Source organism: Rhinolophus sinicus, chromosome 14 (assembly GCF_057876585.1).
Source record: "Rhinolophus sinicus isolate RSI-liver-muscle chromosome 14, RSI-T2T, whole genome shotgun sequence".
NCBI classification, from domain to species: Eukaryota; Metazoa; Chordata; class Mammalia; order Chiroptera; family Rhinolophidae; genus Rhinolophus; species Rhinolophus sinicus.
The window spans coordinates 18,299,634-18,325,238 of record NC_142514.1 but is presented as its reverse complement, the minus strand read 5'-3'; the positions used below and the strand labels follow the sequence as shown (position 1 = coordinate 18,325,238).

Genomic DNA, 25,605 nt, shown 5'->3' with positions numbered 1-25,605 from the left:
TTGAGCATCTGTGGATTTTGGTATCTGCCAGGATCCTGGCACTGATCCCCTGTGAATATTGAGGGACAACTAAATTTTTGGAGAGTCAGAAGTTAAACACAGGTTTTTGACTGTGCAGGGTCAGCACACCTGCACTGTTCAAAGGTCAGCTGCATACGCATATGTAATGGGAGTGACATCCCATCACCTTTGCCATATTCTATAGGTTAGGGGAAAGTCACAGGTCCCACTTGAACTCAAGAGGAGAGGATTACACAAAGGTGTGAATACCATGAGGTAGAAATCACTGGGGGTGAGTCACCTTAGGGTCTGTCCACCAGACTGGGGTTACTCAAAAACCTAAGGAAAAGTACAGGAAAAGAGAATTGGAGACTAGGCTAGGAGAGAGTAAGAAAGGAAGTTAAAATATGCCATGGCGAGGGGTAGAAAGGCAACAACAGTGACTTAAAGGATCACTAATTGGTAACAAAGGTTACCCAGCTATGCCCTTGGTGCCAAAGATTCTGGATTTGATGGGCCTATCTTGGAGTGAACCAAGTTGTGGGCTTCCTCCCCTCTCATTCCTTGGCTATGAAAGTCACAAAACTGAACATACTGTGTAAAGATTTTGTAGGGTATCCAATGAACACTTGTCGCATTAGGGAGACCACCTCAGGGATGATGTAGATGCCTGATCACTGCACTGTACACCTGAAGCTGAAGCTGAACAATAATGAGTGTCAACTACAATTATATATATATATATATACACACACACACACACACACACACACATATATATATATATATATATACACACACACATATATATATATATGTATATGTATATGTATATATTTACAAGAAGTGGAGTACAGCCTTAGGAATAGAGACAGTGGAAATGTAATGGCTCTGTGCGATGTCAGAGGGGTAGTGGATGGGGGGCGTTGTCACTGTGTGAGGGATCTAAATGATAAATCTCTAGCTATTACATTGTTTTGTGCACCTGAAAGTAATAAAAGTTTTTTAAAAAAAGAAACAGTAAAAAACAACCAACCAAAAAAACCCTGAACATACTGGTTCCAGTACACATTCCTGCTAACCCACTGCAATTGGGTCCTCTTGCAACCCTAACCCTTTTCTTGCTTCTTGTCCCTTCACAGAAACCAAACGTATCCTACTTGATTTTCAGCTTCCCTCCTCTCTACCTCTTAATTTCTTTTTGCATCTATCCTTTCCTCTCATCTTAAAAATGTGGACCTCCCTCTGCCCATGGCCAACCCACCACTCATGTCCTATCTTTCCTGTTCATTGAGACTGCAAACACATGCTCAGTTCTCCTCCAGCAATTAAAAAGCAAAACTAAACTAAAAATCCAACAGCAGAAACAGCTTTCCACATTTGGCTACCACCTCACTCTAGCTTCAGGTTTCTATTTTTCGCTCTCATTAGAGTCATATTAAAGAGTAGCTACCACTTCATTATCACCTGTTCATTTCTTAACTTCTTATAATTTGGCCTCTGTCAACATCACTCTCCTAAAACTTTTATCTTAAATGTCCCTAGTGACAGTTAGTGTGGCATAAACTACTCATTCTCACCATTATCCACAGTTCCCAGCCTCTTAGAGATAGGTGTGGCCATGTGACTGAATTCTGGCCAATGGATTGTGAGTGGCAGTGACAACCGGCCCATGAAACTTCCAGGTGCTGATCCCTGTTCTTCTGCCCATCTGCCAGCAGAACAGCGGAGACTCTGAGAAGAGACTCAAATCAGATGTCCCCATTCCAAGTTTCAGGGTCCCACTCCTCAATTATAGGAAAGACTTAGTAAGACTGAATTCAACTGATGCAACTCTGCAACATGCAGGGTTTTTTTATTTGTTTTATTTGTAGCAAATAAGTCTGATGGCTACAAGAAATAAGAGATTATTGGGGCTGGCCCGGTGGCTCAGGTGGTTAGAGCTCCGTGCTCCTAACTCCGAAGGCTGCCGGTTCGATTCCCACATGGGCCAGTGGGCTCTCAACCACAAGGTTGCCAGTTCAATTCCTCGAGTCCCACAAGGGATGGTGGGCTCTGCCCCCTGCAACTAAGATTGAACACGGCACCTTGAGCTGAGCTGCCTCCCGGATGGCTCAGTTGGTTGGAGTGCAGACTCTCAACCACAAGGTTGCCGGTTCGACTCCCAACGCCCTCCACAACTAAGACTGAAAGAACAACAACTTGACTTGGAGAAAAAGTCCTGGAAGTGCACACTGTTCCCCAATAAAGTCCTGTTCCCCTTCCCCAATAAAATCTAAGAAAGAAAAAAAAAAGAAATAAGAGATTATTTTATGGCTATCATGGAAGCGCTACAATTCTCTGACCATGACTTGAGCTAGGACTTTAAAGACCCGAGCTTGTCGTTTTCTGCAGGGCCTGTGATGCCCTCAGAAGACCCCCTCCCATACCAAGTCCCTAAGTGATCATCACCGCCTTAACAGTCAAGTGCAACGACAGCCACTTGGGCCCCCAAGGCACTTGCTTTAGTTGGCACTTCATCACAAATAACCACAGGTAATAATTTGATTACTCATGATGTCACAGCATGCCATGGATTAATAGCATCCCGTTTCTCATTGGCAAGGAGTTTAGCACATTCAAATCCAATGACACAACCAAACCAGTCCCCTAATCCCATCTTTTAAGGTCTATTTGCTGGGATCACTGTTAGTACCGATTTCTGTAGCAATCAGGGTCCAGCCAGTGAGACAGCAACCACAGTCACTGGACAGAGAGAATTTCATAGAAAGAATGGTTAACGAGGTAGAGAGTTGTTAACTAGATTAACTGAAAGGGTAAAAAGAAAACAGATACCATGGAAACAGCAACAGCAGGAAGCATCTATAACTCCTAGGGTTAGGAGAGCAAAGAGAGAAGTTGAAAATTGCTAAAACTGAAGACACTTAGGAGAGGGGCCCTACAGGGTGTGAACTCAGACCTCCAAGGCTGGTGCTGGTGTCTCTGAACACCTCTGAGGAAAGGAGTGCTACCCAGTCGGTGCTGGGATCTCTGAGTGCGACACCATGAAGTCGGTTCTGCAATTGTTAAAAAACACTGCAAAGTGGATTCAGCTCCTGCTATGGGAAGGAACTGCTGCTGCCAGGGTGAAAGCATTGCTAGGGTGACTTCACAGGAACAGGAAGCAAACAGAAGAAAGGAGTCCTTTCTTCCTCCTCTGGCCTCACGATCTCCCTCTAGTGGCCCTTACTGCAGAGCCAAACAGAGCCAGCGGACAAAGCAGAAATGTGATTTGCAGAATCCCAACTATAGTATCTCCTAGCAGAAAGTAGGAGGGTAGGTTTGCGGCTGAGTGACAACTACTTAACTAGCACACGTTCCTTTGTCAAGTATTAAAAGAAAGAGGTGGACTTAGGTGAGAATTAGCTAGTACTCAAGCAGAGATGGAAGGTACATAGAGAAATTCCAGAGATGATGGGCCTTTCAGGGTGGGAAAAACTGACTGATTCTGAACAACAAATAGTATAATCTTGGAAAAGATCTTGAACAACAGGACTTGAAAGATGTGATCTCTTCTAAGACAAATATCAGGTGACGAGTGTGACCTTCCCGCTTATTATTTCACACAGTTTCCATATAGGCACCATTACGTTGAGAGTGAGACAACAGGGTGCTGAAACAAATACATCTACCAGCTTGAGAATTCTATCTAGAAAAGAACTTGAGAGTGGTTAGTCTCACACGGATCTAAGTAGAAGCAAATAGAACAGAAACCTGTTGCATTAATTTTGTGTGCCAACTTAGCTAGGCCACAGTATGCAGCTATTTGGTCAAACATTATTCTAGATGTTTCTCTGAAGTGCTTTTTCTTTTCTTTCTTTTTTTTTAAATGTGAGAGTGACATTTAAATCAGTAGACTTTGAGTAAAGCAGATTATCTTCCATAAAGTTGAAGGCCTTAATAGAAAAAAGACTGACTTCCTCTGAGAAAGAGGGAATTCTACAGGTTGCTTTAGGACTCAAACTGCAACATCACCTCTTCCATGGGTCTCCAGATGCTGGCCTACCCTGCAAATTTTGGACTTGCCAGCCTCCACAATCATAAGCCAATTCCTTAAAATCTCTCTCTATAGATAGACAGACAGATAGATATCGAATGTTTCTCTGGAGAACTCTGGCTTATATGCCAAAATGATTTGAGGTAATTATATTGCCAAAGAAACTATGAGCCCAAACTAAAAAAGCCTTTGACTCCCTAAAATTCATGTAAAATTTCAAGGGACACTGAACGCCAAAACAATTTGAACAAACTGAACAAGAATAAAGTTGGAGGTCTCACACTTCCTAATTTCAAAACCTACTACAAAACTATAGTAGTAATCAAAGCAGTGGTGGTACTGGCATAAAGACAGACATACAGATCAATAGAATAGAATAGAGCGCCTGAAATTAAACCCTGCATATATGGGCAAGTGATTTTGACAACGGCTCTAAGACCCATCAATGGGGAAAGGACAGTCTTTTCAACAAATGGTGCTGGAGAAACTGGATAGTTACATGTATAAGACTGAAGTTAGACCTTTACATCACATATAAAAATTAACCCAGGGCCAGCCCGGTGGCTCAGGCGGTTGGAGCTCTGTGCTCCTAAGGCAACCAAAGGCTGCCGGTTCGATTCCCACCTGGGCCAGTGGGCTCTCAACCACAAGGTTGCCAGTTTGACTCCTCAACTCCCACAAGGGATGGTGGTGGGCTGCGCCCCCTGCAACTAACAACGGCAACTGGACCTGGACCTGGAGCTGAGCTGCGCCCTCCACAATTAAGATTTAAATGACAACAACTTGACTTGGGAAAAGTCCTGGAAAATACACTCTGTTCCTCAATAAAGTTCTGTTAAAAAAAAAAATTAACCCAAAATGGATAAACGATATAAGAACTAAAACTGTGAAATTCTTACAAGAAAACATAGGGCAAAAGCTTCATGACATTGAATTTGACAATGATTTTTTGTGTATAACACCAAAAGCACAGACAACAAGAGAAAAATCAATAAATCAGACTTCATCAAAATTTATATATATAAATATATAAACTCAACTACGCACAAAAAAAAAACCCCAAACAATCTGATTTAAAAATGGGCAAAGGATCTGAATAGGCATTTCTCCAAAGATATACAAATGGCCAATAAACACTTGAAAAGATGTCCAACATTACTAATTAGGGAAATGCAAATGAAAACCACTTTACACGCACTAAGATGGCTATTATAAAAAACAAAAACAATCCGATGGACGCCGTGTCCCATTTGGGAGACCACCTCAGGGGTGATGTAGATGCCTGATCTCTGCACTGTACACCTGAAGCTGAACAATAAGGAATGCCAACTATAATTATATATATATATATATATATATATATATATATATATATATATATATGTATATATATGTGTATATATATGTATGTATATGATTACAGGAAGCAGAGTACAGCATTAGTAATAGAGACAGTGGAAATGTAATAGCTCTGTGCGATGTCAGAGGGATAGTGGATGGGGGGAGGGGGGTTCACAGTGTGAGGGATATAAATGATAAACGTCTAAGTATTACTTTGCCTTGTGCACCTGAAACTAATAAAATTAAAAAAAAAAAAAAACAGCAAAGGAACAAGACAAACAAACAAACAAAAACTGACAGACATAGACAATAGTTGAGTGGTTACCAGAGGGTAAGAGGGGAGGGAGGTGGTAGAAGAGGGTAAACGGACGGAAGGAGAACGGACTCTGGGTGGTGAACACACAATGTGATATATAGATGATGTATTACAGAATTGTACACTTGAAACATATGTAACTTGACTAGCCATTGTCACCCCAATAAACTTTAATTTAAAAAAAAACACAGAAAATAACAAGTGTTGGGGAAGATGTACAGAAATTTGAATCCTTATGCATTGCTAGTGGGAATATTAAAATAGCGTGACCACTGTGGAAAACAGTATGGCAGTTCCTCAAAAAATTAAACATAGAATTACCATATGATCCAGCAATATATACTTCTGAGTATATACCCAAAGAAAGCAGGGACTTGAGCAGATATTTGTACACCAATGTTCATAGCAGCATTATTCATAATAGCCAAAAAGGTGGAAGCCACCCAAGTGTCCATCAACAGATGAATGGATAAGCAAAATGTGGTACATCCATACAATGGACTATTACTCAGCTTTAAAACGAAAGGAAACCTTGACACATGCTACAATATGGATGAAACTTTAAGACATTATGCTAAGTGAAATAAGCCAGTCACAAAAGGACAAATATTATGTGATGCCACTTATATGAGGTACCTAGAGTACTCAGAGTCATAGCGACAGAGTAGAAAGATGGTTGCCAGGGGCTCATGGGAGGGGGAACAGGGAGTTACTATCGAATGGGTATAGGGTTTCAGTTTGGGAAGATGAAAAAGTTCTGGAGATGGATGTGCTGATTGTTGAGCAACAATGTGAATATACTTAATGCCACTGAACTTTACACGTAAAAATGGTTAAAATGGTAAATTTTGTTATGTATATTTCACACACACACACAAACACACACACACACACACACAGCTTTTGGCTGGCCAGGACTTAAAATAACTTTTAGGCTCCCAAGCTTGCCCCAGCAGGGAGTGGACTGTGAAAGCTGCATATTCTCCGAGGAGGTCATACTCCCCAAAGCCCATCTCAGATGTAGCAATGGAGGATAATCAAGGAAGAAGTTCCCAGAAGTCAAAGCCAGGAGCCGTGAAGAACAATGGACAAAAGAGTGGCTCCTAGAACAAATCAGGGTCTAATCAAGGAACTTCCTCCAGCCCTAGGGAAGAGGGCTTTGTTTGACCCGTGGGGATTCAGAACTGCCTTGGACCAGTGACTGTTGTGCATCTTCCATTCTTTCCTTTTCTGAATCAGAATTTGTATTGAGGTTACCCTATTCTGGCTCTACCATTGTATATTTTGTATGTTTGTGGGGTACAGATAAGTTGTTTTTCTTTAGTTCATAAATCACCATAAGGAACCATATCTGAAGCTGACTGAGAGACTTAGAGCTGAATATGGTGATTAGAAGGGATTTGGGGTTACCTCCCTTGGGAAGGGGTGAGTGTGTTCTGTGAGAAGAGCAGAAACAGGTATTTGGTTTGAAAGACAGACTGAGACAGACTGTGATACACAAATATCTGTGTTCTCTTCTTCTTAAATGCACAGCCAGATTTTACTTCCCAGTAGGATTACCAGATTTAGCAAATAAAAATACAGGATGCCCAGTTAAATTTGAATTTTGGATAAACAATGAAGAATTTCTCAGTGTAAGTATGTCCCGTGCAATATTTGGAACATAATTATACTGAAAAAATATTTGTGGTTTACATGGAATTCCAATTTAACTGAGCATTCCATATTTCATCTGGCAACCCCACTTCCTAGCCTCCCTTGCAGTTAGATGTGGCCACGTGACTGACTTCTAGCCAGTGGTACGGAAGTGATGCGATCTCTTCCAGGCCTGGCCCCTTAAAACCTCTCTGAAAACAGAGGACTCTAGAGGAAGACACAGTCACAACATGGAAGCCTGGGTCCCAAGTGAGTGGATGAAACAGGCCTCCCTTCCCAAACCTGCACTAAACTATGATGCAAACAAGAAAGAAACTTTTATTAAACCACTGAGTCCTGGGAGTTGTTTTAGAAGTTAGCCTTCTTTTCTCCTCCTTTCCCTAACCTTGACAGCTTTATGACCCTTCTTACCATTTCTTTCTTCTTGAAACTCTCTCTTCTCTCAGTATTGTTTCTGGCCCTTGAAAGGTAATGGTAACAATAATAACAACAGTAATAAAAATAGCCACCATTCATGAAGTTCTTTCTAGAGTCAAGTACTGTGCTGGTGCTCTATCCAGTGTCTCAATCCTCTTAACTACTCTGCGTGGTAGGTGCTATCACCTCCATTTTAGAGATGAGAAAACAGGTTTAGAGAAGTTGAGTCACTTGCCCAAGGTCTTGCAGGCTCTCCTTTCTCCCAACACTTTTCCTTTTGACAATCTCATCCCATCTCATGGCTGCTGTCATTATCATGTCTGGGTGGATGGCTCCCTGACCCCTGCTTGTCTCCAGTTGCACAATTCATGGCATATGAATGTGCTGATGGAATTCAACATGTCCAAAATGCAGCTATTCCTTTCTTAATACTGTTTTAAACACTTTTCATTTAATTTCCACAACAAGCCTATGAGACATTATAATGTTATTATTCACATCCATGATCTAGATAGTTATTCACATTTTACAGATGAGTAAACTGAGGCTTAGAGATTCAGTATCTGGCTAATATTTACACTAGTACACAGTAGAGCTGGGCTGGAGGTTGATTTCAAGGCCTAGGTCTCAATAATGACAATACCTCAGTCCTATTCAAATTGAGCCTTCCTGTCCTGTTCCATTTTTCGCTTCCCATACTCATTCTCTACTCTTAACTTTCAAATCCTACCTGTCCTTCAAAGGCCATTTCTCTATGAAGTCTATTCAGCTATTCCAGGCTGGTAGAGCTCTCCAATTGGTGTGAATTTAGAGTACTTACTCTGTACCTCACTTACCTTTTCCTAAGCATAAAACTTTAATTCATTCTCATCATAAAAAGTACAAGCAGAGAGATATAGAGCAAGATATTTAAGTATCCTTTAATTCCTCAGAATTGATCAGTTTCTATCTTGATTAACGTTTCTGTGTATCTACCAGCAACTCTGAGACAGTTTTTTGAGGATGGGGGGCATAGCGAGTCATCTTTATTTCCCTAAAATAGAATTAATAAACAATTGCTGAAAGAGTCAATCAACCTCAAATCCCTTGACCTTGCACACACTACATTTTTAGATGAAGGTGAGAGGGTCTGCTCAAGAAAAGGAGTGATTTTTCCCCCCCCAGAGGACTGGTAAAGACATGTCAAACACTCCCTCCCCACCCACCTTCATTAAAGAACAAAAAAGCATCTACTTCTAGGTACATGAAGTGTCTGGTTTCTGTTTTAGCTAGGTCTCCGAAGGAAATGACTTTTCTCTGAAATTGTAGACGCCCAACCCAGCTGCAGCATTGTTAGACCGCAGGGTAAACAGGAAGCTTCCTGCCTTGGGCCCTTCATGTCCCTCTCCTAGACTATTAAAGACTGTTAATAGGATGGTAAAAGGACAGCTGCTGGCCATAAAAGCAGCCCATTCCTTAGATCCTTAGAGAACAGCAACTAGATCCCTCCAAGGTCAGAGAGAAAACTGTTCTTTCCAGGTCACACCAGGTGCGTCCACTTAGCTGGGGTCCTGTTATCTCACCTATGATCAACTGGAACTATAATGGTCTCTGCTAAATACCAGAGTGATTTAGGTCCTTAGTAGTATTAGTTGAGAAAATAGGATTCCCACTTATAGGGTCTCTGGTCCTTGAAATCACTTGTTTCTGGGTGTGATGAGATCTAGTGTGAAGGTTAAGCTGACTGACAGAGCAGTGAAATCACTCTCTACCCTGTGGAGTTTTTGAGTCACTTCTTCAGTAGGGGAAAAAAAAATCAGTCCTAGATTATCCCCCAAGAAGAGGTGAAGAGGAGACTCCATGAGGACAAAGACTCTCGTGCTCCTGCCTCTACAATGAAGAGCTGAAACAGGACCTTGGCTCTGCCTGCACACAGGGTGGAAGTCCCTGGATTTGCAGCTGTTGGTGAGGAGGGAGGGAACCGTTTCTGCCAACTGGAGGGACACGAGGGCAGGGATGATCATCTTTTGCCAAGAAGGGCACTCGGGTGTCTTGGCAGAAGGCAGAGGGCTGCCCCAATCTGTGTGTACATTTTCAGAAGCATTTGACTCTGGACCAAATTCTCTCAGCTGTGCTAAAGCTGGGGCAATGGATGGGAAATGCTTATTGGCCAGGCTGACTAGAAGCTCCAACAGAGGGTGCTGGGACTCAGCCAGGAGCTTCCCTTCAGCTGGCACGTTTAGCTTTCTGTCATGGTCAGAGGGAGCGTGTCAAAATTCCAATTCTCAGGGCTCTCCAGAAGCTGCTGCTGATTAACCATTTATTCTGAAGTTTCTGCTTGTTGGAATTTTTCACTCAAATGGGGAATGAGTGGTGATGATGCAGAGCCTCAAAAAATGAGCAAAAAATAGCTCAGCAGGGATCAATTATCTTACTACCATTGAAATGATGGGCTCATACCCAAATGGGGGCCAGGCAGACACCATTTCATTCAACTTTGGACTTACCGACAATTTATCAATTCATGCTGCCATGTTGGCTCTTCTGGCCCACGTCGACCAATTCAGCAAGCCCAGGCACGTGGCATGGCAGGAAAACGAGTCACCACTTTGACCATGTAGTTGCTGGCACAGGTTTACTTATGCAGGACAAGGAGCCTTCTTTGCCAAGTGTCACTGCTTTCCCTCATTCAAAGGAAAGGTCACTGAAGTTATTCCTCAGAGTAGCACTCGAGGAAGGGAAGAGTTTTTTCTAAGTGGTGAAAGCAAGAGAACTGAATCTTTTCTCCTAAAATCACGTATTTAAGCCTCTACATAAATGTTTAGACTGGGATGATTCCATTGTTTAAGGCAGCTCTTAAGATCTTAGAGCAGAAAAGGGACTCACCTACATGACATGATATGGTTTCCCCCACTAACTCCCTTAAAGGGATAATATCATTTCTCCTAGTTTCAGAAGAGGTAACTAAGGCTCTGAAAACTCTCCAAGGTCACATAGCTGGAAAGTGGGTTTAACTGAGAGGACCAAAAATCTAGGTTTCCTGCCTCCTTTTGCAATGCTTTTCTACTGTGACTTTTCCCCAGGTGATTTGTATTCTTTTTTAAAAGGTAACTAATTGCACATATAACTAAAAGTTGTTTAATTTGCATATCTTTGTAAGATTTTTTCATGTAAATAAATGAATTATGAAAAAAAAACACATCAAAAACAACGTCCCATTTAGAAAAGATGGTCCCCCTTTACTTACTACCACCACTACATTGTTCACGCCTCCGTCATCATGAGTGGACTAGATTACCAGCTTGTCAGCTAGAGCCTTTGAAGACATTTATATTTAAATAATTTACATTTAAATTTCCATGTGGGTCCGTGGTAAGTGTATGACTATGTCTGCTGTGGTTGGTTGATGAGACAGATCCAGGTATAATTTAGACGTGGAATAAGATTTCTTCACTTACTGTGAAAAGTTACTACTCTAAAATCTTCCACAGCCAGGACCCGAAAGGGCTCTCTGTGGCTCATACTGCTCCCATTCCTGTCCAATCTCCAAATAGAGAGAGAGAGGTTCTAATGGACAAAGTAAGGGTCCCGAAGCCGTGCAGCCAGTCCCAGTGTGTACTTGTACTTCCAGACCCCTGGTTAAGTCTGCTTCAAGTCTGTCCTGAGACTCCAGGTCATGTCCAAGGCAGGAAGTTGCAATGCAGGAGTAGTCCCAGGAGCCAGTAAGTCAGGAAGTAGCCTAGAATGCATTGTGTGACTAGAGAACAGGTTTTCCAGTTGTACAAAAGACCCATGATAGAATTTCTTGGGACCTTTTGTCCTGGTGGGGAGTCCCCTGCAAGAGGCTTCCAAGGCACAGTCTCTAGGGATTTCAGCAGTGGCTCTTGATCCTGAAGCAAATGAGCTGGAAACCAGTACACAATGGGAGTAGAAGAGCCCAAAAACCTGGTGAGAACCTGGAAATCATAAGAAGGGAAAACCCACACATTTATTGGAATGTCACTGCCTCAAGTTGGACCAGCCTGGGGCTTCCCTGCTGCTGGGTGAATTGTAACCCCATGACTAGAAATGCATTATACTGGAAATGAAATTTAATGGAGTTTAGGATCTGCCTTATAAAGATGTGTGTGACACCAGCCAGATGACCTCAATGTTACAAGTAAACACAGCTACAGACTAATTACCACAATAATGGGCCAATCGATATAAAAAACACTGCGGGGTCCAATTTTAGCCCAGGGCCTGGACTCTAAATTCTAGGCTGTGGTGTGTGGCTTTGAGGGAACCTGAAGTAGTTCCCTCATCCCATGGGGATGGCAAAGCAGAGAAAAGGGGGTGCAGAGGATACTACGGGTCAACATTTTCCCTCTTAGGGTCGTTCAGAGCTAAGCCTCCTTCATTTAATCTGGAAACTCTAAGCTTTGCTGGCATTCCCTTTACTAGCTAGTCCAGCTAAAACACAGAATGCTACTTGCAATTTTCCCCTGTGCTTCTTACTCACACAGCTCAGAGAATTTTACAGTCAGCGAATGTGTGCCTCCAAGAGGCAGAAACTGCTAAGGAGTGGCCAGGAGGGAGACAAAAAAGACTTCCTCGGGGTTTTGTTCAAACTAGGGCCACAGCCAGGAGCAAAAAAAAAAAAAAAATCGAATCTCTGATTAAAGCCTTCCCATCCCTCTCTGTCCCCACCACCATCCTGAACATTGCACAAGGTATCTCCTCTGAAAACAGAGCACCTGCCAGAGCTAAGAGTACCTCAGAAAGTCAACATCCACGTGGACATTCTGGGTATAATTGAGCATTAGGGGAAGGTCCCTTGTACTTGTTCCTGTATCGCAGTCAGATCAGGTCCTTTCACAACTCTCATGTCTTTGTACATGCCTTTCCATTTGCCCAGAATGTTCTTCCTCTGTTTCTTAAAGGGAGTTCCTTCTTATTCTTCAGGACCCGGCCTAAATATGATACCCCCCTCAACTCCTTCAGTCAGTGAGCTACTTTTCCCTGTCTTCCACAATACTTTGTCTCAAAACAACGCCTCTTCCATTCCACTGTACTATAACTTTACCTGTTAAAGGTCTGTCTCCCCATTTCTACCATGAGACCCATCAGGGCAGCAATCTCATCTTATTCATGTTCCACCCTCAGTGGTCTAACCCAGGGTCTGGCACAAAGAAAGCCCCCAAGCAGTTACTGAATGAACAAGTTAGGTACAGGTCACTCAAATGGGAGAAGTCCATCGTCCTCCTCGTCCCTGGCCCCCGGGTTCTGCCTGTCCTCGCACCCTTTGCCCAGCTAGGAATCCACCTCACCTGAACGTGCATGCACAGACTGCCAAACAGCAGCAGTGCCGCAGCGTGGACCAGGTACACAAACACCCGAGGGCTGAGAAATCCAGGATGAGGCTTCTCTAGGTTCTCACTGTTCTTGCTCCTTCGCATCCCAAGTGTAAGGCAGAGCCAAGGGTGGGTGGTCACATACGTCCAAGTTGCCCAGACAATCAGTACAGCCAGTGGTGCAGCCAGCAGAAAATTGGGCACCTGCTTGAGTTCATAGTATCTCAAAAAGCCAACATTCCAGTAGATATCCTGGATATAGCTGTATATTAGGGGAAGTTGCCAGGAGCACCAAGGCGGCTCGTTTCCCTCTGCGATCCGGTAGCCCTTGTCCACAGCTAACTGCAGAAAGGGCTTAGGGATGGGGTGGGCTGAGCCTGGTAGACAGAACTGCGTATAGGCATAATACTGAAAGAGGGCAAAGGGAAGGCCAAGTGCGAGCACGGACAGGAACACAGAGCCCATCAACTTCAAGAGTTGTCTCAGAGGATTCAGCACCGTGAGAGAAGAGAAAAAGCCTTGGCACTGAGAATGCACAAGGAAGCCAACGTTGACCAGCCCATTGGAGCGTACACCAGTGGCAAGGGCAAAGAGGAGTCCACTAGTCCAGCTTCGGCCCCTTTCCAGCTGCCCCATGGCGCTGAACGTCAGGAGAGCAAACAAAGCTTCTGAGTAACCAGCGGCCAGGAAGACATTGGCAGGGCTGAGGCAGAAGAGCAGCGCTCCATAAAAGGCCTGGCGGGGACAGTGCAAAACCAGACAGCCTAGGTCATGAAGTGCGACAGCAGCCAAGACAGAGAACAAGGAATTGAGCAATGCTACTGAGATTAACAGGCAACTCCGCAGGCTCAGTAACCCCCACAGGGGTCTCAGCAGTTCAGTTCCCACCCACAGGACCAGAGGGAAACCAGGGAAGAAGGCAAAGTTGTGCTCATACAGGTAGCCATGCTCGGCAATGAACAGGAAGTGTTCAGCATCCCAGTGAGACAGGCCACTCAGGAGACCTTCCACCAGTTGGTCCACAGAACCCGAGGGGGCAAGGCGAGGAGGAGAGAAGGCTTCTGCATGGTGATCTGGGATGATGGCATTGAAGAGAGCCTGAGGGATGAAGGAGAACCAGGATTTTTTCTGAGCAACTGGAAGAAAAGAATTACTACTTAATAAAATGAGGAAGAACAGACTTGTTGGGGATCATCAGGAGCTCAGTTTTGGATTAGTTAAGTTTGAGCTGGATATTCCAACGCAGAGGTCAACAAGACAGTGAGAGATATGAGTCTGAGGTCAGGAGAGCAATCAGGGCTGGAGATATAAATCTGGGAGTCATAAGTACAGGGGTGGTATTTAAAGGTATGATACAATAAGCGCATTAGCGAGGAAGTACAGATAGAGAAAAAAATGAGATGTGAGGACTGGCCCTGGACACGTCAACATTTAGAGACTCAAAAGAGGGCGAGGATCCAGCAGTAAAGATAAAGAAGGAATGGATCAGTGAGCTAGGAGGAAAACCAGGAAACCATGGTGTCTTAGAACCAAGTGAAGCAAGGGAATATTGCCAGGTAGCACTAAGATTGCCAGGTAGCACTAAGGACTCACTTGGGTTAAAGATCTTGAATAAAAAAGAAATCAGTTAATACAGTTGTGTATTTTCTCCGGACAGATGCAGGCATGGGAAAGGAGAGAACTGAATTTAACCAAGGTTGGGCTTCTGTCTCGTGAATAAGACATAAGGTGAAGGGAGCAAGCAAGTTGTGCAGGTATGCATGATGGACCATGGAATCTAAGCTGGGTAAGAAGCAGAGCTGAAGCCATGAAGTGTGTGAGGGACAATGAAATGGTGGTAGAATCAATGGATTATAAATCCTAAGGGGTTAGAAGAATGGTTAGAGCTGGGGTACTACCGTGTTGCCCCAAAAATAAGACCTAACCGGAAAATAAGATCTAATTGGAAAATAAGCCTTAGCTTGATTTTTTAGGATGCTCATAATATAAAATAAGCCCTACAGTATTTCCCTGAAAATAAGACCAGATCTTATATTAATTTTTGCTCCAAAAGACGCATTAGGGCTCATTTTGTATTATGAGCATCCTGAAAAATCATGCCACGACTCATTTTCCGGTTAGGTCTCATTTTCGGGGAAACACGGTAGAGGGAGTGAGCTGGAAAGATAGAAGACAGTGGTCAGGTATCAGCTTTATTAACATTCAAACCATCAAGAAATCAACGGTTGCGCTGAAAAGAGTAAGTCAATCAAAGAGTAAGGAGCTAAAACCTTCAAGGAATGAGCTGTCCTTAACAGAGATGACAGCAACAGTGAAGGGTAACCTGCAATATATTCTGATGGCACGAGCTTCAAAGATGGAAGGGGCAGGGGGGTGGATAATGAAATAGCATTATTGTTAAATGTCTTTCTGCCCCATTAGATTGTCAGCTATTTAAGGGAAAAGAGACCATGACTTTTTATACTCATGACCTAGCACAGTTCTTGGAACAGAATAGGTACTTAAAAAAATTTTGGTGGTTGAGTGAACAATCTAGAGGAAACATCCTCCTTTCCAAATCACCATCTGAATTAGAACCCAGCTGTCCCAGTTCCCCATCCCAGATGCCGATTCCCAGTATTGCTCCTTTGGTTCTGCCAATCACTCAGCTAATACTGGTTCAAAGCTATCATCGAGTTAGTTTCTCCAGCCTGGCACCAGGAGTATGACCCATTTTTAAGGCTCTTTCTCTTTCTCATCTTTTTCTTTGGGTGTGTGTGTGGGGCGGTGGGTGAGGCCACTTCAAACTGAAAACAAATGGGACAGGAGTGACAGTCACAGATAACAGCCCTAGTCTCCAAGTTGAAGACACTTTTAACTAAACCTGGGACACAATGGAGCCTGCTATGTCTCCTTTAGTGGGGGAGGAGAGAAGAAAGGAGTTTTCCATAAAGGAACCAGCTATAAGCCTCAGAGAGAATGGAGCTTGTGCTAAAAGGCACACATAATTAGGCAAATATAGCTAGGGTGTCAACTACACTCAACAGTAACACATACTGAAGGCCTACTAAGTACTGGGCCCTGTGCTCGGCACCGCATAGAATTCATATATATATATATATATATATATATATATATATATATATATATATATATGAATATACTAAACTTGATTAAATATGTGCAAGGGCAGTCTTGGAGCAGAAAGGGAGTTGCAAAAGTGCAAATGCATTCTGAGGGCTATGTGGCTGAGGCAACAAGGGGAGACATCTGGGGGAAGAGTAGGTGACACTGCTGACTAAACAAATATGCACAGACGGTGTCAGGACAGTGCCACTTCTCTCCCACTCAACTGACTGACAGTGCTCAGAATCCTGGTAAGGGAACCCAGGGCAATGCTTTGAGCCGTCACACCCTAAGAGCATCTCTGGTTACAGAACCTCATGGTCTGTTGGAAAGACCACCAGTGCAGGAGTTAGAAAACCCGGGATCTGATTCTGGCCGCTCTCTAACTTGCTATGTGACTTTACGAAAGCCATTTAACCTTCCCCGGCCTCTGCTGCTTCATGTGTAAAACAAAGGATTAATAGACCATTTCTAAGAGTCCTGCTACATTTTCAGCTATGAAGTCTAAGTGTCTATGGTTCCAACCACATGGAGGGGTACACCTCGTTGGTGGAAAGAAGATGGGGACTATTCTTAGTGCCTAGCCCAGCCATGTGGCAATGGCCTGTTCAGGACAAAAGATCAGAGACTGACCTGCAGCATCAGAGTCAGGACACGGCAGGAGACCGCAAACCTCAGCACCTCTTTCTGGGATGGCTCCTGGGGCCACATCCTCTCACCACCAGGAATACAGGGTGTTGCTGCCAGGACTGAGCTCCCTCAGGCTTCTAAACTCCAAAACCCAAAGAGGAAATGTCACACATGAGTTCAAAGTAAATTCTGGAAAGCATTCTTCACAGGACACTCCCTCTGCAGCACTACTAGGCAAACTTAACTACCTAACTTCCCAGATGAGGGAAAAGCATCTTGAAGGCAGATGCCATTTGGTGTCACTCTGAAGTACTATATTCTTGTTGGGAAAGTTCCACACAGATAGGCATGAAACTGGGAAGCTAAATTCACAGAAAATCTCTTAAAAGCCTGTTGAGTCCCCCTAAACAAGCACTAAAGACCTGGGTTCAAGTCCTAGCTCTGTCACTCACAAGTCCTCACTCAGTCCTTCTGAGCCTGTTCTTTAAGTATAAAGTGGGATCAGATTATTTTGCCTGTCTCACAAACTTATTATGATGATGAAATGAACGCAAGTGTGAAGAAGTACTACCACATCTATACTGCGGTTGCTGTTATTTGGTGAGGGCCCCTTTCCTCCTGCCCAGAATAATAAACTAGGTCCCAAAACCAGAGTCCCAAAAATGGGGCATAGAACTGAACTAGACCATAATGACTACACACTCCAGCTTAGCTCTCTGATGTGTGTTCAGCTGGTCTGTTAAATTAAGTGGAGAAGGAAAAGAAAACCACCACTCGGCAGGACTTTAGCCAGCTCACACTGCTAAAACAAACTTAGGGGGAAGACGCAGTCAACTACTAGAGATGGAGAAAACTTATTTCCCATCTCTTTGTTGGAATGGCAACAACGTATAAACAATTGCAAAGCCATTCTGAGGAATGCATTTTAAGGCATTAAAAAAAAAAAAAGCAAGTCTTTGGGCTAAAAGAAGTAGCAATGGCTCCTATACAGAACCAGTCTGGGAAATCAGAAGGGAGGGCAAGAGCATTAGAGGCAGCTCACCAATTTGGGATGAAGAACTATCCCTAAAGGAAAAAACACTTAAACTGAGAAATTAACAGGGAGAGCTAGAAGACTTTTCTTCTTTTATCTGGCTAATACCTACCAAACCTTTAGGTATCACTTGTTTCTGGAATTCTTCTCTGACCCTCACTAGACTATGTGATATGTTCTCATTGCACTCTGTTGTCTGGTCTTTATTGTTATTGCTTAATTAACTTGCTTGTGAGGGCAGGGGCTTTGTCTATCTTGCTCACAACTATATCCCCAGGGCCTAGCATACAAGCAGGCATTTTAAATCTGTGTTCTGATTGAGTGGAAGTGGCAAGAACAGGACATGGCATCACCAGTTCATTGGCTCTGGATATAAAATCACTGCTCCAAGTATTCCTCCCACCATACCCATGTTAAAAGCAAGACTACAAAGTCACAGAAGCCATAGGAGAATAAAATTTCTCCAGAAACGGAGCAAGAAACAGCAACAGTATGTATCCTGAGCACAAGGGGGCGCCTGATGCTTACTCCATCACCAGGAAGCCTGGAGGAAGGGAGGGGCCACCAGCGCCACACCGGTTGGCTCATCAAAATTCAGTTCAAAGGCAAGCTTCTGAAAGAGACCGGAGGTAGTTTGTGAATCTAACTCAACATTTCTAACATCTAACTCGAACACAGAAGAATCGTAGAAAGAAGCACAGCCAACCTTACACGGCCGCGGGTTCTCTATCTTAGGGTGAATTCACTTTTTCCCTTCTTCACTTCCCACCCACATGCAGAAGAGAAGTTGGGAACAGAAAAGTACGTAACCCACCTCTGCCTCTTCACCAGGCTGCCATTCTTCCTTTCCTTTCTCCAGACTCAAGCTCTAGCCCCAGCGACCACAGGAGACTTGTAGCCTACAGTTAGTTTACAGGTAAACCGAGTAAAAACAAAATAAAGCCAGTGAGTTCTCTCTCAGCTAATTGCCAGCCTCACTTCCCAACCCCTTTGTCAAATCAGACTGCGCTAGGACACTTAGCAACTAGTTTTACTTTATTTTCTCGTGAGAGAAATATGCCTCAGAGAGGTGAGTAATAAAAATCTCTACAGCTTTTACATTAGCGATCTCATGAGATCCTGTGAGGCCTGTATAATTACTATCGCCATTTTATGGAGGTGGAAACTGAGGCTCAGTGGGGTCAAGTGACACACCCAAGGCTATATTTAAACAGTTGTTTTGTTTTGTTTTTTAATTCTGAAACCTCGTGGTCTTCTCACCAGGCCTCACCCCGGCCAAGAGGATGTGCTCTTTCTGAGCCAGGATTACAATCCAGGTCTCCCAACTCCTAGCCCACTTGTCCACGCTCCTGTGGGTATGGCAGGAAGGACCCTCTCTGAAAATACAGGGAAGTCTGCTGAGCTGGAGCCCAGGACCCTCTGGGTAAGACTAACATCTCTGCGGGGTGGGAAAATCGCTCTGACCAAGGGTCCTCAGGGCCAGAGGCCTCGCTGGCCGTCGCGAGCCAGAGGCCGCCTTCTGCCAGCCCAGCAGGGTCTAAAGCCCGTTCTAGCCCACTTCTTTCGGACACAGTCCCAAGCGGGGAGCCGCCATCTCCTCTCCCCAAATGAGCCACCGCCCACTGGCTATTCCCGAGGGGGCCGGCGGGGCTGAGCCGGCCCGGCTGCAGCGCCGGAAGGCAGGGGAGGGCGAGAGGCTGCAAAGGAAGAGGAGGCGGCACCCGGAGGACGCAATGGCGGAGGGGCGGGGCTCCCCGCTTCTCGGCAGCCTCTGCCTCATTTCCCTCGGCCTCCTTTCGACAACTTCCCTCCCCCAAGAACTCCAGGGCCCCCACGCTGGCGCCTGGTCTCCCCAGCGCCAGCCCGTTTCGACCTTCCAGGCCCGGCCCGAACCTCAGCGCTTCCATCCGGGACCCCGAGAGGCCCGCGCCTGCGCACAGGCTCTGCCGACGGCGGCCCCGCCCTCCTCCTTCCCGGACTCGGAGCTGCCCCGCCTCCTCCGCGACGGCCATGTTGACTCCCGGCGGGTGGGGCGGGGATGGCGGAGCCTTAGGACTCCGCGCCCCTCTGCCTTGGCAGCTTCACGCCTAGGTGACACCTGAAGAGTTCTCTCACGTACTGCACGCTCCTCAAGCCCCCTCTCCCACCTTCAGTTAGTCCCCCAGGGCTGCTGTCTCAGTCGGTGTTCTTGCCCCAGTTCCATCCTTCAAACATCCACTGGGTTCCCGATGTGTGCTGAAGCTCTTGGAGTTGGGGGGCTGCCCCGTAGCCTCTTCACAGAAGCCAGAGCCGCACTTTCCCTGCTGTCAGGCAACAATAGCTCAGCACAGGGCCTGGCACACAATGGATGTTCTCTGAATAGAAAGAAAAGCCTTCTTGGGGTTTCTGTGGCCAGCAGCGGCACCCTGCGTCCTGGGTGTGAAGAAAGTGGGGGATCCCCCTGACTTTCCCCTCCTCAAGCTACCAGGGACCTTCTGTCCTACTTCAATCCTCCGCCCCACCTCAGGTGACTAATGAGGTTGGTAAAGGAAACTTCAGAGAACACCCCCCAGGACTCCTTTCTCCTTCCTCATTCAAGCAGTTTCTCTCTTAGGAAGTGGGGCCAAAAAAGGAGAAAAAGAAAAAAAAGAAGCTAACTCAACAAAACCGTCTGTTAGGGAGGAGCGGCCAGTTGGTACCCCCTGTAACGGAAACTGTTACAACAACTTTGCACCCTCCTTAAAGGAAATAGATAATAAATCCTTCTCCGTTGGTGGATTTCTTGTTTCTCAGGATTCAAAAGCCTTCTGTGGTTTCAGTTATCTGTCCTCCAAGCGATGCTAGGGTCTGGGTTCGCCTCTGGCCACAGCCCTGGCTGAGGGAGGGGTTTATCTTCTCCAACAGGCACTCCTGGGTGGGAACAAAGAGATGGTTGCTATCTCTCAGGCAAAGGAACTAGCCCAGATCAGTTCTCGGGGGGCCAGTGACTGTATCTTTTGATTCTTTATAACTCATTTCAGGCCTTGAGACCTAAACTGCTCTCAGGTATTTGTTGTGTTTAAGGTGGATAAAGTATAAATTACATTTTAGTGCTGCATTGGAGGAGAAGGGGGGAAATGGAGTTGAGAAGACTCTTCCCTCCAGATTTTTCAGTGACACACACTCGATCTGAGCTCCAGAGGCCTGTGAGTGAATAGGCAAAGCTGTGGGGCACGCTCGTGCCTGGGGCCTAAGGTTGTGGCTTCAGTCTCTAGAAGTCCGCGAGGCTCCGAGCAGCACTCTGTTTGCAAAGACAAAACTGAGAAATGAACTGTCCTTGGTTTGTGAATTCACAGGGGAAAAAGACATGCATTCTTAAGGTTCTCTCTGTCCACGCCAAATTCCTTCAAAAATCTATTTGTAAAAAGGACAGGGGGTCTCTTGTGACAAGTCAGAATGTTTTCTAAAAGCTCAACTGTCACCCTTTACAGGTAGAACTTTGTCTAGATCTTCAGCTCTACTTTCCTGCAATTTCTCCTTCCTTTCCTTCTGTGCTACCCACCCCCTCCTCTTCCGCTCTGTTTCCTGTTTCATTTTTCTGGCTCCTGCTCCGACAGGAAAACAAGGAAGCTGAATCTTGTGCTCTCAAAGCCCTGGTTTGTCAGAATGGAAGAAGACTAGGTGGGATGGGAGGGAGTTCTGGGCCTCTAAGGCTGAGTAAGTAGTGGAGGAGGCAGCTCTCTCCAGTCTGCTTTTAGAATCAGCAGTTAAAATGGAGCCTGCATCTACACAGGGAGGCAGCTGAGCCACCAGCACTGTGGGAAAAGCCAGGGAGACAGAGACACATCCCAGGGCTCCAGAAAGACTCTACACCACCCAGCTAGTTCCATTAAAAAACAAATATCCCACACCACCAAGAAACAATTTCATAATAGAAATCCCTGAGCTAAACAATGCAAGCAATCACTATTTCTAGAATCCTAGAATGTAAGAGTTACATTTGTTTCTTGAACTTGCCTGGCCCTTCTTTTGCTGTTACTCCTGCTTGAAACACATTACTGCCCAACCACCCTTTGGCCAGCCCACTGCATAGAATTTCAGCTGAATATCACTTCCTCAGAGAAGCTTTCCCTAACTACCCAGCTACAACCACCACCCTGTACTATCCTATCACCTGGTTTTGTTTTCTTCATAGCATTTATCACCACCTGGTTGTTCTGTCCATGAATTTTACTTGTTTCATCATCTGGTTTCCTATTATGGAATGTAAACACTACGAAAGTGGGGGCCTTGTTCAAAGTATTACTAGCACTTAGAACAGTGCTTTGCACAATGTATGTGCTTAATAAAGATCTGGTGAATAAATCAATTTGTTTAATCTGATACCTATGTTTTATGGATGCGGGAACTAAGACTCAGAAAGAGGAAATGACTGGCCTGAAGTTACACAGCTAGTGACAGAAATGGGACTTGAATTCAGGTCTCCAGCCTCCCAGGCTGTTTTTTTTCTACCACTCCACATTATTTTTTCTCAAGTTTACCTCTTTCCCTCTCTTCCTTCCCCCCCCCCCCACATAATTAAGTCTTTACGGGCTATGCCAAGACTACTACACAAAGGACACACCATATCCTACCTATTCTTTCTTCCACGAAATTCCTAGCTTACCTGCTTGATTTATTCAACAAAATAGGAGTGCCTACTACGTGACGGGATGAGGATGTAACGCTGAGCAAGACAGACACAGGCCTTTTCCTTGTGGAGATAATGTCTTCCTCGTGGATTTTATAGTACCTGTCGTCATCAAGTGCTCAGTAAAGGATGGCTGTTATAACTCCCTGAATGTAAAGGGGAGCAACAGATTTTCCCACTGTGGAGAAGTCTGGTGGTTCTATGGAGCACTCCCCTTCCTGAAGCAACCTGACAATTATGTAGCTGCCTTGCCTTGCTCCTGCCGCCACATCTGGAAATGGCCTTGGCCCCAGACAGGGCAGAGGAACAGACCAGTATACCTATTCTCAGTAGCTCAGTTTCTAGACACTAAACTTTCCATGACCCCAAAACTATGGGAATGTTGCAGAAACTGACCCTGATCTGGAATGTTGGCTTTGAGGCCATGCGATTGTGGGACAAAAGTGAACACATAGGCCTCTGATACCTGTCACTGCCAACCGTCAGCAGGCAGGGTTAATGCCTGTAATGACATTACAATCTGGTAAGGCTGTACCTTACCAGAACTTTACGCTGCTTCTTTTCACTCTGGGTAAACGGCATTCATTGGCAGTTTCCAAGGATGCTGGGTGATATTTACATCCATCCTGAAACCTGGGGTGGCACCAATCAGGTCTTGGACATTTACCAAAAGCCTATGTTTTGGGCCTGTGCTTTGGGCCTCTGCAGAATCAAATGAAGACGCCCATCCACCCCAGGACAAAGACCCTGCCCTATCTCCTAAATTGCAGGACTCAAACACTGATCCTTTAAAGGCCATGGACACTAGATATTTTTCACTGTTTCTTTGGTGTTTGCCTTTCAGTTAGAAAACCTTGACCCCACTGAGAGGCCTAGTGGGAAGGACCTTAACCACTGTGGGTGGCAGTGGCTGCAAGGCAAAAGAGCCAATGAGGCTGAGAGTATTGTTTAGGCCAGACTTGGCTGCTCTCCAGCTATGAAAGAAGGTGAAGGTCATTTGGGGGGTGGGGAGGGAGGAGCCTGGGAAAAGAACTACTGGCCACACCCCTGGGTTCTCTACTGGCAAGGTTCTATTTACTTCTCAAAAGCAAATTACTAACAGCTCAGTGGCTTGGGCCAGCGGTAACTCAAATCAGAAACTGGAGACCAGGCTAGGCTCCCTCCGCATTGCAGGAGAGCAGATGAAAGGAACCCAGGAAACCAAACTCCTAGGTAATGCTCCACACACAGCCCAGAAATGCACTTTCTACACTAGAAAGTGAAGTTCAAGAGACCCAGAGCAAAAATAGCCATTAGCAACATTGCTCATCAAAATACAGATATGAAAAACTTCCCATTTAGTTTTTTCCAGAAGTGTCCTAGGAAGGCATCCTGGTTGATGTGCTTATCCAACTGTCTCCATTTCCCCCTCTCTCAATAGAGAAATACTAATAATTCATTCCTGTCCCAGACCCAAATATTAACAACCACACCTCCTTTGATGAACACTTGATTGAAATTCTTGGGACAATTTTAACTCATGCTAAATACAACAAAAACAAATCTTGCTCGCTGAGCTCCACAGCGAGATCCAGTTACTCCTGGTTGTCCTGTGACCCAGGAAGGAGGTAGTGTGGCGTATTAGGAAGAGCAGGGGCCTTGGGAGTCAGGGGACCTCGCTTGGTGTGTGAGCTCACACAAGCTACTTTCCTCGACTATAAAATGGGGACGAGATTACTGATCTCACAGGCACGGGACTGTTTATAGGATTACTTGATGTACTATGTCTGGTACCCAAGTCGGTACTCAATAGAAAGCCGTTGTTTCACGTTTCACTTCTAAGTGTCCACAGTAATAGCATTTCGTTACTGCTTCTGATTTCCCCATTGTTTCCCTAAGGAAGGGGATGAACAAAGAAGCTATATAATGCAACATTCACCTTATGAAAGGAACTGCATCTGGCCAACATCTACATTTCATTCAACAATTATGTGCCAGGCTGTGCTGTAGGACAGGGATATAGCAGTGAATAAAATAAACAGCGCTGCCCTCGGAGAGCTTACATTCCAGTGGAAGATGACAGGTAAGGACAATATACAATGGACCAGATGAAATTAAGCGCAAATGTGATTGCGGTTTAAAAAGTTTAAAAATAATTGCAAAAACCCCAAATACTTTTGTACCAACCTAATAGTTACGTACTACAAAGAAAAACAAGGCAGGGGAACGGATTACTATTTTAAATAAGGTGGCCAGGGAAAGGTTCACTGATATAATATTTGAGCAAAGACTTGAAAATGAGGGTTTGAACCATGTAGGTAACTGGTGAGAGTATTCTGGACAGAGCAAAGACCCCAGGTGGGAACAGCCCTGTCTAGTGGAGTGAGCAATGGGTGAGAGAGAAGAGAGGACCCAAGAAGTAACAGCAAGCTAGATAACTGAGGGCTTTGTAGGTCATTATAATGATGTGGACTTTCACTTAGAGAAGCACTGAAGGATTTTGATCTGACTTAGGTTTTAAAGGGAACATTCTGGTTGCTATGTTGAGAAAAGGTTCAACTAGGCCAAGCAGAAGCAGGGAGGTCAGTTTGTAGGATATTTCAAGAAAGGTCTAGTGTCTTGAAACTATGGTGGTAGGGGCTGGACTGGATTATTTTTTGAAGTGCTAACAGACCGGATGTGGAAACGAAAGTCAAGGATTGTTTTTGGCTAAGTGATGGAGTTGCCATTTACGGAGAAAACTATAGGAGAAGCAGGTTTCTAGGGGAAGACGGCATTTTAATTTGGATGTGTTCAAATTAAACTTCCAAACAGATGCCAAGAAGGCAGCTGAATGCTCTGGTCTGGAATCAGGGCAGAGTTACTCTGGAGAAATTAATGGTTAAGTTGGAGGCTCCCTCCAGAGAAATGGTTGTCTCATTGTTAATAATTTCTGAGAAAAACAGAGATTATCCCCTTGTCAACTATTTCCAAGTTTTTTCCTAGAGTATCGTCAAATTCTTTGGCTATTCAAACCCACTTTTTCAAGAGGCTAACATGCTTTTTATGCCTAGAACTTCCTCTTGCAGGCAAAATCATCTCAACTTTCTTAAATTTAGACTTACACTGTGGAAGGTAGAGTGAAGTATGGTA

The 25,605-nt window shown here is 44.7% G+C and overlaps 1 protein-coding gene across 20 annotated transcripts; it reads right to left on the bottom strand.

Moving 5' to 3' along the window:
* Positions 1-10,867: 10,867 nt before the first annotated feature.
* Positions 10,868-20,547, bottom strand: PIGV (phosphatidylinositol glycan anchor biosynthesis class V). 20 transcript variants are annotated; one of them, XM_088790634.1, is made up of 7 exons: positions 19,311-19,713; positions 19,107-19,222; positions 18,661-18,745; positions 18,375-18,459; positions 16,817-16,950; positions 13,055-14,176; positions 10,868-11,701 (listed from the first exon to the last, which is right to left on the bottom strand). In XM_088790634.1, the coding sequence occupies exons 5-7, from the start codon at positions 16,892-16,894 to the stop codon at positions 11,420-11,422; spliced, it is 1,482 nt and encodes a 493-aa protein (XP_088646760.1). In that variant the 5' UTR covers positions 16,895-16,950; positions 18,375-18,459; positions 18,661-18,745; positions 19,107-19,222; positions 19,311-19,713; the 3' UTR covers positions 10,868-11,419. The 20 variants fall into 20 exon arrangements, with proteins under 20 accessions (XP_088646760.1, XP_088646761.1, XP_088646766.1 ...); XM_088790635.1 differs by having other exon boundaries at positions 19,117-19,222; XM_088790640.1 differs by lacking the exons at positions 19,107-19,222; positions 19,311-19,713 and adding an exon at positions 19,994-20,546.
* Between the last annotated feature and the right edge of the window lie 5,058 nt (positions 20,548-25,605).

Coding starts and splice junctions, on each gene's coding strand:
- PIGV (XM_088790649.1), bottom strand. CDS start 16,894: ATGTGGCCCCAGGAGCCATCCCAGAAAGAGGTGCTGAGGTTTGCGGTC. Junction 14,177..16,816: donor TCCTGACTCTGATGCTGCAG/GTCAGTCTCTGA, acceptor TTCATCCCTCAG/GCTCTCTTCAATGCCATCAT. Junction 11,702..13,054: donor GTCTGTGCATGCACGTTCAG/GTGAGGTGGATT, acceptor TATGATTTCCAG/GTTCTCACCAGGTTTTTGGG.